General features: G+C 31.4%; 1 protein-coding gene across 1 annotated transcript; it reads left to right on the top strand.

Moving 5' to 3' along the window:
* The first annotated feature begins 2044 nt into the window (after positions 1-2044).
* LOC150030083 (uncharacterized) lies at positions 2045-6289 on the top strand. Its single transcript, XM_090310083.1, has 4 exons — positions 2045-2540; positions 2791-2937; positions 4051-4146; positions 5980-6289. Exons 1-4 carry the CDS (start codon positions 2190-2192, stop codon positions 6073-6075), a joined length of 690 nt encoding a protein of 229 aa, XP_090166209.1. The 5' UTR covers positions 2045-2189; the 3' UTR covers positions 6076-6289.
* Positions 6290-14849: the final 8560 nt, after the last annotated feature.

Raw genomic sequence — 14849 nt, 5'->3', positions numbered from 1 at the left:
ATTTGAAATGTTTATGATAGTTCAGAGGTAATAGTGAATTTTTTTTTTGTAACGACTTGACTATTTGAGTATTGTTACTCATGGCTAGACACTTTTAATCAATTTTATTTTAAAGAAAATGTTAAAATATCATTTTGGTTCCTATACTTTGAAGTTTGTTCAATTTTAGTCTTTGTACTTTTAATTGTCCAATTTTAATTCTTAATACTTCCAATAAATCTTTAATTTAGTCCTCACTACTACTTTATTGCTGGTTTTTTAAAAGAATTTTTTGTTTTTTATTAGCATTTTTACTATAAATTTTTAAAATATATTATATTGTATTTCCTTGCATGGAAATTATTATTATTATTTAACAAATTTTCTTATATGAGGGACTAAATTTAAGGTTTAGTGAAAGTATTGAAACTAAAATTGGACAACTAAAAGTACGAGGACTAAAATTAAATAAACTTCGAAATATAAGGATCAAAATATTTTAACAAAAAAAAAAAAACTTTAAATGATTAAATTTAGTATTTATTAAAAGTCTAAAAAGTAATTTAAGATTTATTAAAAGTACATTGAACTATTATTGGACAAATACTAAACTGTATGCAACCAAAAATAAAATACATCGATCAAAATGGTATTTAAACTTAAAATAAATAAGTGTGGAAGTACATTCTTGATATATTGTTTAAAATTTATTTGGGGGACAAAATATGAACGGATGTAGTAAGCTACATGGAAGAAGACATATCATTTAGAAATATATTAAAACAACACTCTAAGAATGTACTCTCCAACACGTTGCCATTAAAGATTTAAGATACCGTTTGTAAAAGAGAAAAGAACCATACCATCAAATATAAGATTGTTGTAAAAAAAGGAAAAGAAAAAAAAAATGAAATAAAAAGTACGATTTTCTTAATATGTGTTGTAAATTGTAGATGAATAATATGAAACTGTAACTATGAAGTAGTATATGATGATTTTAGAAATAGATTCTTTGTCTCTTTTTGTTTTCCTGTCTTTTTTGTGTTCATACAATTTTACAGCCATTTAAAAAAATAAATATAATAAAAATTGAACTTCTTAGTTCTTACTGAAACTTGACTTTCAAAATTTGTTCTATTTTTTAAGAAATAATTTTTCCATCTTATAATTAATTTATTTAAAATTTTATGAGGTTTATTAGATTATAGATTGTTTTAATTATTAGAATTATACTGTAAATAGAACATAGCTCGACTAAAATAAGATCGAACTATGATCTCGAAATTTCAATTTCAATCACTTTACCTTTGAATTTATTGTTATTATTATTTTATTTTATTTAATTTTTCAAGTAGCTCACCCCCAAAAAAGGAATGTGTCTTTACGTCTAAGACGAATGATCCTTCAATCAAATATTTCTTTTGGAGTAATGTTTGATACGGAGCTTTCATATTCATCTTTTCGGTTTTACTAATAATAAAAAAAAGAATAATGATAATGGGTGACAAATTAGAGCTTAATATTTGCAAATATAACATCTTTTAAAAGAAAAAAAAATTGAGTGCAACCATTTATTGTGTATCTCAAGTGGTAACCAATAAAAACCTACCATTTAACGGTTTGTTTTTAAATTAATTATTTTTATTTCTTGCTACTATGTATAAAAAACGATTTCATAGATTATAGGTAGGTTACGCTTAATTATTATCCTTTTTTTTTAAAAAAAAATTACAAATAGAACTAATCTTTAAAATAATATTTTCTTTATATATATATTTGGATTTTTTCTTCGTTATGCAATTGATGAAGCTGCAAAAAGATAAGTAATGCTCTTGTTATAAATTAGATTAAAATATCATTTTAATAAATCATAAATTTACTATTTCCAATTAGTGTTATTATTATTTATTAATTAAAAAATAATTAAGATTAATTAAAAGTATAGAAACTAAAATTTCTGAAATGAGAAAAGTAAAAATTAAAAAAAATTATGGAAGAAAAAAGAGAAATGGGTGGGACTTTCACGTGTTGAATTTAAGAATCATGATGCCTTGCAAACTATAGCACACCAAACTTTACTCTTCTTCCCAAAGCAAATAAACCTCTTTCCACCTATTTCATTATTCTCTACTTTTTCCCCTTCGTTTAAAACCCCTTCCCTTTTCCCCTCCATATTTCAACACAAAAAATAAATAAAATTCATTTCAATCATGGACTCAACCACCTTCCTCCGCCGTGGATTCTCCCCAGCACCACCACGTCTCCCGACCACCGCTTTGCTTACGAGACGACTTCCATTGTCCTTCCGCTACAATTTGTCTTCGATTCATCTCTTGGTTGAGAAATCAAACGAGAATTACAATAAATATAGAAGGTGTAACAAGAATAATAATGGCATTGACATTGATATACACTGCTTTAAAGTCGTCCCACCATCGTCTACCTCGAAGGGCGGTGGCAACTTTCCTTCTCCAAATGCCAAAATGGCCTTGCAGTCGCTCTTCTGCTTCTCTTTTGATAACGCTGTTGAACCGCATACAAAAGATATAACAGGCGAAAAGGTCATTTCCTTCTATGCTTAGTTTCATATCATAATAGTTAAGCTTCTGTTTCATAATCATTTTGTCATCTTTTTAACTCGTCTTACGTATAGTACCATTCAAATATAGAAAAAAATAATTACATTTTCCGATATGATAATTAAGATGTAGAGTAAAGATCCAAAATTTTCGACTTCTTAATCGAAAATAATTATGTTTTAATTAGTTGAAGTATATTTATGACGTTTTTTTGTGTGTTTTTTTTGGGCAGAAAAGAGCTTTACAAGCATTGTTAGCTCAAAATCCTGTTCAGGCAGAGAAGATAATGAGGGATTTGTACCAAAAATATCAGAAAAATCGCAATGGGCAGATTAGATATGATGCTACTTTGGCCTTCATACAAGTTCTCATCCACTTGGTATTTACTATTTTTCACATTCAATCCATCTTTATATTTACATAACACAAGCTCGAATTTTTAATCTATATATATTTAGAAAAAGGTTGTATTAATTAAAATTCTAAACTAGTAATTATATTAATTTAAATCATAAACTTTCGTACGTAGTTTATCGATTTGTGCTCTTCTTAACGTTTTGTTTGAATAGACATCTCGTGTGGGAGATTTAAAATTTTATTGTTTAACGACCTTCGTAAGAAAATTAATTTAGACTCTCAGTTAAGATTAATCCATTCTTTTCGTACTTAAAATCTAATAGTCTATTTTGTTAATACGACCTTTAGAGGAGGTTATAAGGTGTAAGAATTGATGCATAAATGATTTTAAAAATAATCTTAGTGCATGTTTGGGAGTGATTTTAACATGGTTAAAAATTACTTTTGTCATTTTTAAAATCACTTTAAAATAGGTTTTTTAATCAATCAAAATTAATTTTGGAGAATTTAAACCATGTTTCATAATGATTATGAAAATGAAAAAAGTGATTTTAATTATTTTACAATCACTCCCAAACATGTCCCGAGTCGAACATGTCTTTAGTCATTTTAATATTAAATTTTACACTTTTAAATGTAAATTTCATATCATCAAAATTAATGTTGAAATGATTATAAATATATTTTGAAGTAATTTTGAAACTGACAAAGTGATTTTGACTACTTTAAAATTATCTTAATATGTTTTTCAGTGATTTTGAAATGGTTAAAATCATCTTGATCATTTTAACATTCACTCCGAAACAATATTTTAAATAATTCATAATCAATTTTGATGATATGAAAATTATATTTAAAATATAAAATTAAATATTAAATCGTAATTAAATGCGTGTTTTGAAATGATTCTAAACATGAGAAAAATGGTTTTAACCATTTCAAAAATCACTCCAAAATATATATTTTATAAATTATTGAATTCGATTTACATTACAAATTTAAGAGTAATAATTGATAGAGTTATAAATCTCACATGTTATTATTTATTTATTTTTTTTGGAAAGAGTTGGAAGGAAAATATGTAAAATGATAATTTGTTTTTGTTATTTTGTATTTATATTTGATATGAATATAGGGAACAAATGAAAGCTTGGATGATGCTATTAAAAAATTGAACGAGATAGAACTGATACCCGACAAGCCAAGTGATGCAAGGCCTTCTCTCTACCGAGTAAGCTCTTTGGTTGTATATTAATCATTTTTGGTTTTTGTTTTAAATTTTAAATACATTTTCCCCTTAAATTTTGCCTATAGTTTCCATTTCATCGAAGATTTCACTACAGCTCTATTTGATAATTATTTCATCCAGGATTTCTTTATTTTTTATTTTTAAAAATTAAGTCTATAAACAATCTTTTAACTTCTAAATCTCTTACTTTCATATCTACTTTTTACCAACATTTTCAAAAATCAAGTTAAATTTGAAAACTAAAAAAAAAAAAAAAAGTAATGTTTGGTAATTATTTAGGTTTTTTTTTTTTATTTTTCAAAATTAAATCTATTGACACTATTTCTACTTTTAAATATCTTTATTTGTTATCTACTTTTTACCAATGGTTTAAAAAATCAAGCTAAACTTTAAAAATTAAAAAAAGTAGTTTTTAAAAATTTATTTTTGTTTTTGGAATTTGGTTAAAAATTTAACCATTATACTTAAGAAAGATCAAATCATTGTAAGAAACGAGGAGGAAATAAACTTAATTTTCAAAAAACAAAGACAAAAAACGAAAGGATTACCAAATGGGGCCGTAACTTGTTTTTGTTTTTGGAATTTGGCTAAGGATACAACTATTCTACTTAAAATTGGTACAAACCAAGGTAAGAAAATGAAAAAAAAAAAGTTTAATTTTCAAAAACCAAAAACAAAAAACGAATTGGTTACCAAACGGAACCTACACTTTAAGTTCTTAAGTTTTGAGCTTGATTTTAATTGCCTCTAAATTTTTTTAAAAAAAGTATTTGTGTTCTATTTCAATTTGGTCCTTAGATTTTGAGATTTGTACTTTTTAACATCGATTTTTTATAATACTCACTTCAGTCTTTTACGTTAATGTCTATTAATTAATTTGAAACAATTATAAAATGAAATTTTAAAATTAATTTTAATAGTAATGAAAATATTTTGAACTTAATTAATTATAGTTCTTTTAATTTTTTAAAATTACTAAATAGACATTAATTAACATGGGATTTTTAAAAATAGAAAAATAAGGAAAATTATTTAAACAAAATAGTAAAATTTTAATCTTCTTTGATAAAGGTTGATAGAAGTCCATCAATGTCTATAATGTTTTTTTTTTTTTGCTATTTCTATAAATAGTTTGACATTTTTTCTATCTACGAAAATTTTTCCTTAATTAACACTAAAAAATGAATATTTAGTAAAAAAAAATTGAAGTTAAATGTATAATTCTTGAAACCTAGATATCAAAATAAAACAAAATTCAAATATGAACGGTAAAATTGTAACAGTTTGAAATCCAATGACTAAATTGAAATTAGAGTCATAATGTAAGAACTAGAAATTGTAACATTTTAAAAATTAAGGGACTAAAAAGAGATTAATATAGACATTTCAAAAGTATATATGGATCAAAGTTGAAAATATAGGAATTAACCGAAATGACTCATAGTTAAAAATACAAAGTTAGAGATGAACATTAAAGGATAAAAGTATTTACATTTCGATACTATTTGGTTTCAATACTTTCGTTTCAATTCTAATTTTGATCTCATATATTTACGAAACATCCATTTTTCATCCTAATACTTTTAAAAAAGTAACAATTTTTCTACCACAAAAATAAAAACGAAGAGATCATAATGGTAAATTTTTAAAAACATAGATATCAAAGTGTCAAGAACTAAAATGATTCAATATCAAAAGTATAAGAACCAAAGTAGTATATAAATTGAGTATCGTCGTCAATATTAGCCTCTTCTTTATCCTCTTTGTATCATAATATTTAAATAAGGCAATTAATACTTAAGAACCTTCATGCAGGCTATTATATATACCTTATTAGACGAAATTAAGGACGCTAAAACTTTTTGGTGGACTTACACAGGCTATATAGGCACCGGACCCAAGCATCGATAACATTGTAATAATTTTATATCCTTTTATATGGGGAAAATAATTTGTATTTTTCACTTCTTTTTCTTTATTATTTATTATTTGTGCTATACTTTGTTTATGTACTTTAAAAAAAATATAATTTTCCCAAGTCCATGCATTTCCCCAAATTTCTGTATGTAATTCAAGTACTTTTGGAAGAATCCCAATAAAAAGCCCATTTTGTTGTAGACCCAAATTTTCTCTTCTTTTAACTTTAATGGGCCTTCATAACTTGATGAGATACCCAACTAGCTGGAAGATGATCTTTATCAAAATAAGACCACACACAACAAATTCCAAATTATTTATAGAACTTTTTACATACATGTTGCATATAAATATGTGAGGAAAAAAATATTTATTTGATGCCATGAATATATTATATGGCACTCTAAATGACCACGTATGAAGTTTAGTCTCTGTTTCGATTCTCTAATCTTTACATTTTTATTTTCTCTGTTTGTCTATCTCACATTACAACAAAAATGAACTACCATGACACATCTCTATAACCAAATTGAGATGAGAGAAGAAAAAAGTGTCATAAATATGAAAAAACGCATTTTTTTGGCAGGAAAAAAAGGGAAATGTTCAAATTTTTAAAAGTTTATGACACTTTTTAAGTGTTGTGGATCTATGACGATTTTTAAGTGTTATTAAAGAAAAATATTTTTTAAAAATAAAATAAATAAAATGTAAAGAAAGTTAAACCCCTCGGTTCATTTCCCTCCTTCCCCTCCTTTTCATATTTTCATTTTCCTCCTATCTATTATCTTAAAAAGAAAAAGAAAACAAAAAAACAAAAAAAAAAAAAAAAAAAAAAAAAAAAACAAAAAAAACAAAAAACCCAAAAGCCCTAAATCTCACATTTTCTTTCATCTCTTTCTCCCTCTTTATGGAGACCCTCCTCTCAGGGGAAATTTCACAAAATGACCTTAAAACCGAAAACTTTTCTACCAATGACCTCTTCCTAAAAACTTTTCTACCACTGACCTTTTGCCCATGCGAAATTCCAAAATTACCCACAGTTTTAAAAATCCTTCAGACCGTTTGTGCGCCTCTATGAATACTTTACAACGATAGTCCCTTCACTTTATTTCTTTCATTTCCTTCTCGAAGTATTTATCTTCGAAGAATTTTCTCTCAAATTTGCTCCCGTTTTCTCTCCGAACTTCAGTCGAGAACTCCTCCAATGTTTCTCTTTGAATTTCATTGCCACCGTCGTCGTGATCTGAAAGGTATGAGACTCTTCTCCTTGAAGAATGCATGTTGATATTCGAGGTTTGACTATCTTTTAGGATTTAATCACGTATTCGTTCGTAACCGATCGTTGAGAGAATATTAAGCGATCAGATAGAGAATACTAAGCGTGCGTTTAGATATTTATTGTGTGATCGTTTAGCTAATTGTTACGTGCGATCGTTTAGATATTTAGGGTTTATATCGTGTGATCGTTTAGCTAATTGTTACACGATCATTTAGATATTTATTATGTGATCGTTTAGGTTTATATCATGCGATTGTTTAGATATATTTTATGTGGTCGTTTAGTTTTCATTATGCAATCATTTAGTTCTTGTTATGTGATCGTTTAGGTTTTCTAGACGGTCGTTTAGATTTTTTAGATGATCGTTTAAATTTTCTAGACAATCATTTAGATTTGTTTGTAATGTATACGATTGTCAGACTAGTAAGATGACAATTATTTACTAATTCTTGTAATGTACACGATTGTCAGATTATTAAGATGACCGACCTTGTTGAGAAATATTTCCCTGCAATAGTTGCTTGCCAAGTCCACAAAATTGTTCCTATGATTAAGAATAAGTTGACAGAAAAACAAATGAGACTGTATAGGAAAACGACCTTTGGTCCATTGTTGGATATAGATATTATTTTTAATGGACAACTTTTGCACCACTTTCTGTTAAGGGAGGTAGCATATGCGAACCCAGACGTTATATCATACAACATTTTAGGGAAGAATGTAACATTCTCCCAAGAGGATTTTAACTTGATAGTTGGGTTGTGGCCGACCAGGGAAATAGTAGAAAGAGAAACAAGCAGTGAAAGGCTATGAGAACTCATTCTTGGACCAAAAGACCCAAATGGAAAGGATAGTTCTTGCAAGGATGTGGAGATCGAATTCAAGAACTTCAATTTTACTAATGACGAAGATGCTGTCATGGTTGCATTGACACTATTTATTGAAACGGTGATGATTGGGAAAGACAAAAAAACCCAATTCGATGTGAATATATTTAAGATTGTTGATGGCCATGACGTATTTCATACATTATGACTGGTCATCTCTCTTTTACCGACGTACATTGAATAGCATGAAGACTATTATGCGCGGGAAGAAGGAGGCATATGATTCAAAAAAAGCAAAAGGTGATCATCATGCCTCACATTACTGTATAAAGGGATTCGTACTTGCTTTCCCGATATGTACTTTTGTTTCTGTTTCACTTTAATATACATTGAACCTGTGTGTTATATACGTGTAACAAAGTTTCCATATCGTAGGTTTGGGCTTTCAAAATTTTATCCACGTCAAGTAAGTTCATAGCCACCAAGTTAGCAAACATGAAATTCCTAGAATTATTAGATGGACTTGTTCTCGTGCTCCATCTTATAAATCATTGAGCAATAAAGTTTTCCATAAAAAAAAAGTAAGTAACCCATCATTCCTAGCTTGCTCATTTGTTTATAGTTTCATGCATTCTGACTTGCGCATTTGTTTATATTTAGACTATTGTTGTGTCGAGACTTGTACCTAGCGTAAAGGAGATAAGGTATAAGGAGGATCGACTGGAAGGACTTAATGTGGTTTCTGTTGTTGGAGCAAGAAGGATTAAAGGGGTTGAACACTCAATCAGAGTCCTTTGGGGGGCACGAAGAGCATGAACCCCATGTAGAAAGCTTTGAAAACGTGCAAGGTATAGAGCTAGAACCACATATGCCGGTTCAAGCTAACCCGATAGAGTTAGACTCACGTAGGCAACATAAGTCCTCAAGGCATCATCATTCCAAATCATACAAGATTCTTAGGGAGGAAATTAAAGCAGTTCGCAAAGATTTAGTAACCTTGACTACCATGTTCGTCAAATGGTAGATACATTTACTGTCCAACATCATCTAGTGGGCCAACAATTGAACGAAATAAAGATGATGGTCCATCGTCTGAATGAGGTATGCATTTCTAGTTGATAAGTTAAATAGTTTTAAATGATCATTTAGATTTTTTAGACGATTGTTTAGGTATTGTAGATGATCGTTTAGATTTTCTAGATGACCGTTTAGATTTTCTAGAAAATTGTTTAGATTTTCTAAACGATCGTTTACATATTCTTAAACGATCGATTACCTCCCTTAACAGAATAGTTCGTTTGATTTGTTCAGGATAGTAATAATAATAAGGGACCTCGTGATGGTGACAATAATGAGGGGCCTCGTAGTAATGATATTGTTGGGATTGGTATCCTAATTCTTTCGGAGTCTCGTAGTTTGTAGACTTTGTACACATTGTAATTAATAAAATAAGAGTTATTTTATTTGCATTTACTCATATCCAACAAAGATCCGTGGTTATTGTATATAAAATTAAGCATGTATATGAGATATACAAGTGGATCATGCCTTAAGTAATAACCTAAAAGGTCTGTAGTATAAGGATAAATGAGAGATACCTTATCCTGTGACACTATGGATACAACCCGCTTTGTAGAGCTTTACAAGTGTTGTGAACTACTACAGATGGTTTGATCCTGACCATTCATGTGGAGACATGCGAGGGGGGTGTCCTATACAAAGAGTTTGCATAAGACCAGACCACGAGATGATTAGTCCCTTTATATAACGTCGTTGATACTCGAGACTTACATCTCACCTAAATGACCATAGGTGACATGACCTCAATCCTGAGTGTTTTGGGAACTCTTGCCTTTGAGGGCGGTCCTTTGATTAGTATGGGTAAGAGTGGCCAGATTGCCAACTCAACAAGCCTACCTTTTTGGGGGGTTTTTCTGATTGGGGAGCTGGGAACTCAGTTACACAAGATGAAATTCACTCCTTCCCCGAAGCAGGAGTAAGTAGGTAGATTGCTCCCTTAAGGCTGATTTCAGGTCTTGAACATAGTGGCCACATTCTCTCTTTGGAAGAGAGGACCTAGTCATAGTAGGACTATGACTTATTGTTCATTAGAGAAACCAGTGGTACTTGAGGAGTTAGATGTAACTATAGGGGCAAAACGATAAATTCATCAAGTTGTATTTTTAAGCGATCTGTGAGATTTATCGCATTGTTGATTGGTTGATATGGACATAGAAATATATTTATAGTGATGAGAGTACAGCTGTCGGTCTTTAGTGGAGTGCCCGACAGTTAACGGATGGTGGATCCCATGATTACAGAGTTCAGACAGTTATTCACGTACCGTTGGAGCTTCAAGCTATAGGTCCATAAGGTTCCCTTGGTAGCTCAATGGATTCAAGTTGAGAATTAGTTCTTGGAGTTAGTTTGAAGTGTTCAAATTAACAAGAGAAAATTCAATTATATATGATATAATCAGTGTGATGTATGAGATATATAAAGTGGAGGATTAATATAAATATGATTTACATTAAGTACCATAAAATAGAAAAAGAACTATGGTTTATATGTTTCATGAGATGAAATATTAAAATTATAGGTTATAAATATAATATGGTAAGTTAGTTATCATATTTATTTATAATATATTAATTATATGATAATTAATTTCTTTTTCTCTAATAACCGATATAGTGGAAAGTTATTGGTGGTTTTATGGTAACCGTGAGATATAAGGAAAAATGTTTTCCTAAATTTAGAAGTTTCCTTCTAGAAAGAACACATGGATAGACTATCAAGTGAAAAAGTTTCACTAAGCGATAGCTGGTAGAGACAAACGATCGTGGAGCTTTGACTATATAATAGTACATCAGCTAATCATAGCTAAATGATCAAGTGGCTTTGTCTAAGCGATAGGCTGCCATTTACTATACAATCGAGCACATCGTCTATACGATAGATTGTGTTATCTCTCACTTGCTCAATCGTCTACATGATCGTTGTCCTCCAGTCTCTTCCTCAAGCCAAGATCATACAGAACCCACAACTCCTGGATTCTCACATCGAGAATAGCAAGGTAACCATTGTGGTGGTGTCTTCACTCAGTTCGTGGATTGAGCGTGACTCGATTGGTTTCATGGAGGCTGTTCATTGTGTTCGTTGTGTTTGTGCTGTTGTTAGCAGTCTATTCGTTGTGTTCATGTTGCTGTGGACACTTGTAGATTGATCGAGGGATTCTTGAAGAATGTTTCTTCAAAGGTATGCATACTCTATCCCTGGATACTCTTTTAAAGTATGTTGTAATTTCTTGTTGTGTATGACCTGTTAGATTCTATTTTTGTACTATAATTGGTTATGTTCAATTCGAATGGAATTTGGAATGATCCTTCCGCTGCTCATGAAAATTCTCATGCTAGATTTCCTTAAGATGATCCCCCTCAGACTAATGCAGAAGATCCCCTTTATACCCACCAAGAAACCGACAATGTAGATGATCCCCCTCAGACCGATGTAGAAGAACATGTCAATGAACAGCCAGTTGGCACGATCAGTGAAGTTCTCACTCAAGCATTTAGTCTTAGGGGCCATTTCATTGCGGATTCAGCCAAGGTTGTGAGGACGTCATCTTAGAAGGATGCTACTGAAGTTGAGGTATGACTGTTGCATGAATTAGTCTTCTTAATATTGTACTGTCATTAATTTATAATTTAAATATAGGAAAAAATGATCGAGAGCGTCAAAAAAGGAAAAAACCAGCAAAGTTCACACTTGAGTTGGTGAAAAGGGGGAAGAAGGGAGATTCTCAGCCTAATTTTCTCAGCCTAATTTTCTCCGCCCCAATCAGCCACAGTCAATCCCAACCCCTTGGTCCCTGTACTTGACTTCCCCATAAGGACTGTTAGTTCCTATGACCCATGCTTCCTAGTCCCATATGTCATGTGGAATTCATACAAAAGATGGAAAAACTGTCCTAAAAACAAAAACGAGGAGCAAACGGTCTTATATACCTTTAGGACCAAGGATTTCTTCAAACACTTGAGTAGAACACATGGGTGCTTAGAGATGTGAGTATTTCTATTTATTCATTAACCAAGATCGATTGTTTAGAAGTTTCTTAAACTATCACATACATAACTTATATTTTTCTTTGTTGGACTAGACTATGGATCTTCTTTTGATGCATGTGCATCAGAAGTTGCACTCGAAACTTGACCTGGGCATGTGTCGATTCACAATGATTGACTCGAGCTTTAAGATATGGAAATTTCACATGTTTGTTGAAACTACTCTTCATCAACCATGTATTTACATCTTGCCCATCCCAGGATGCTTTGATGGAGCCAGAAGGTATTGCTTTTAAGATCCATTCAGGAGGTATTGAAATGGAGGGTGGCAAAGTGGCAGGCTAATTGGATCATGAAGCACACCTGAGATTTTGGGTGGACTCTGACTTCTTTATTGACTATGTGCTTGGACAGTATGAATAATACAAGCCAGCGTGGATGGGTGTTGACTTTGTATTTGGGCCAATCAACATCAAACAACACTGGCTTATGTTGGTCATTGATTTAGAGAGGTGCAAAATCTTTGTATTTGACTCCATGCCGAACTACATCAATGGTGACATACTTGATGGTCACCTCAAGCTGATGACCAGAGAAATACCTTCAATGTTGATTTCTACCAGATTTGAAAAACAACATGAGATGTTCATGTACGGGCAATGAGAAGTGAAGAGACCGAAGATGACCCTCTAAGAGGGCAAGTCTCCTAACTGTGGCATTTTTTGTACTAAATTTGTAGAATACTGTGTAACTGGTGCTAATAGGGCTGACTTAACACGAGCTAATAAGGAATTGTATAGGAAATAGTATGTTGCCCAGTTTGGGCAAATAAATTTTTATGGTAATAGAATTGATGTTTAACTAGAATATCATTTAAGAATATGTACAAGATTGTTTAAGAATATGTATAGAAAATGTACAAGATTGCATAGAAAATGCAAACGATCATTTAATACTATCTAAATAAAATAATGACCGTTTAACTAAGTGATCGCACATACTTAGGTGATCGTTTAGAAAATCTAAACGATTGTATAGAAAATGTAAAAGATTATTAATAAAAATCTAAACGATCGTTTAATACAATCTAAACGATGATACATAATTACATATCGTTCGGTCTAGATGGGTCTGTGCCAAGTGTTATCAATGTTTGTCTGCACATTTTCTCGTTATGTACTCTCTGACCACATTGTGTACACCTATGTATTTATTGTGGCTTCTCTCCAATAGAAGTTATCCTGATGGTTTAGCGTCGACCTACACTTGCTACCTCTTGCGGTGGTAGAATTGGTTCAAAATCTTCAAAATTTTGTCTTCGACTCCATTCTTGTCTATGTCCAATTGGGAAGATTGGTTCGGCGTAAGCAGCAAGCACATACTCAACTGTAAATAGAGATGTCCAATTTCCCCACGGGGACAGGGCCCCACTGGGATTCCTCAATTAGGTGGGGAATCGGGGAGGGAGTGGGGAAAAAAATTTCCCATAAGCTAAACGAGGACGGGGACGGGGAATCCCGGCTCCTGACCCCAGCGCTGCCCCGTTCCCCATCCCCGCCCCAATTAGCGTTTACATATTTATTTAGTATAGTTATCTAATGTTATGTTATTATTATTATTATATAAATATTACATTTAAATTTTAAATTTGATTATTTATTGGGAAAGATAATGAATATGTTTAAATTGAATGTTTAAATTTAGATTATATATGTGAATAATTTGATTTATATTTATTTCTTTCTACTAAAGAATTAATTAGCTTTTTTAGACCAAAATTTGAGTAATTTATCTTTAAATTCAAATTTTCATATAAAACTAACCATAATAAAAAATTTAGTGATAAAGATAATTATTTAATTAAAATTTGCTTACATTAGTGATTTTAATTAATTGCCATTTTACAAAAAAAAAAAAAAGTAACGGGGAAAAATTCCCCGCGGGGATCCACGGGAAATCCTCGCCCTGATCCCCGTGGGGAATTTCGTGGGGATGAAGAATGAAATAGGGAACGGGGACAGGGATGGGGAATGGCATCCCCGACCCTGCCCCACCCTATGGACATCTCTAACTGTAAACCATTTTGGACATATTGTTTGAACATTAATGTTTCTTAGGGTCGTTGCAGATATTGCATGGGAGCACGAGATCTCGATGCAATTAAACTCCATACAAGTACATGTCCGTGAATGAAGATCAACCAACCCTTCCCCTCTCCCTCCCCCCTCCCCCCCAAAAATATCCATCGTCCACATTAATTATATGCATATCCACCGGGGAAACAGGATATGTTCTAGACATCAATTGCGATTCCTTAAAAATACTCATTGCGTAATCAATTACGATGTTTGCCTATGCCATTGCATGTGTATGTCGAATATAGAACCAACCTTGTAGCCACTCGCAGATATGCTCTAATAGCTTTGTGATTGGTAGTTCTCATGTATCTTTCAACACTCCATTGAGGCATTCTACTATATTTGTCGTCATCTTGTCATACCTACAATGGACTTGATAAACCCTTGCCCATCGTTGTAATCCAACCTTCTCAAGATAGGCCGTCACACCAGGATATTGATGGAGCTTGGCCTAATACAT

Source organism: Benincasa hispida, unplaced genomic scaffold (genome assembly GCF_027475165.1).
Source record: "Benincasa hispida cultivar pf3 unplaced genomic scaffold, pf3_genome.v1.1 HicScf597, whole genome shotgun sequence".
NCBI classification, from domain to species: domain Eukaryota; kingdom Viridiplantae; phylum Streptophyta; class Magnoliopsida; order Cucurbitales; family Cucurbitaceae; genus Benincasa; species Benincasa hispida.
This window is presented reverse-complemented; position numbering and strand designations above follow the sequence as displayed.

Excerpts from the sequence above, each read along its gene's own strand:
- LOC150030083 (XM_090310083.1), top strand. The coding sequence starts at position 2,190 with ATGGACTCAACCACCTTCCTCCGCCGTGGATTCTCCCCAGCACCACCA. Across the intron at positions 2,541-2,790 it reads AAGATATAACAGGCGAAAAG|AAAAGAGCTTTACAAGCATT; the intron begins GTCATTTCCTTC and ends TTTTTTGGGCAG. Across the intron at positions 4,147-5,979 it reads CAAGGCCTTCTCTCTACCGA|GCTATTATATATACCTTATT; the intron begins GTAAGCTCTTTG and ends ACCTTCATGCAG.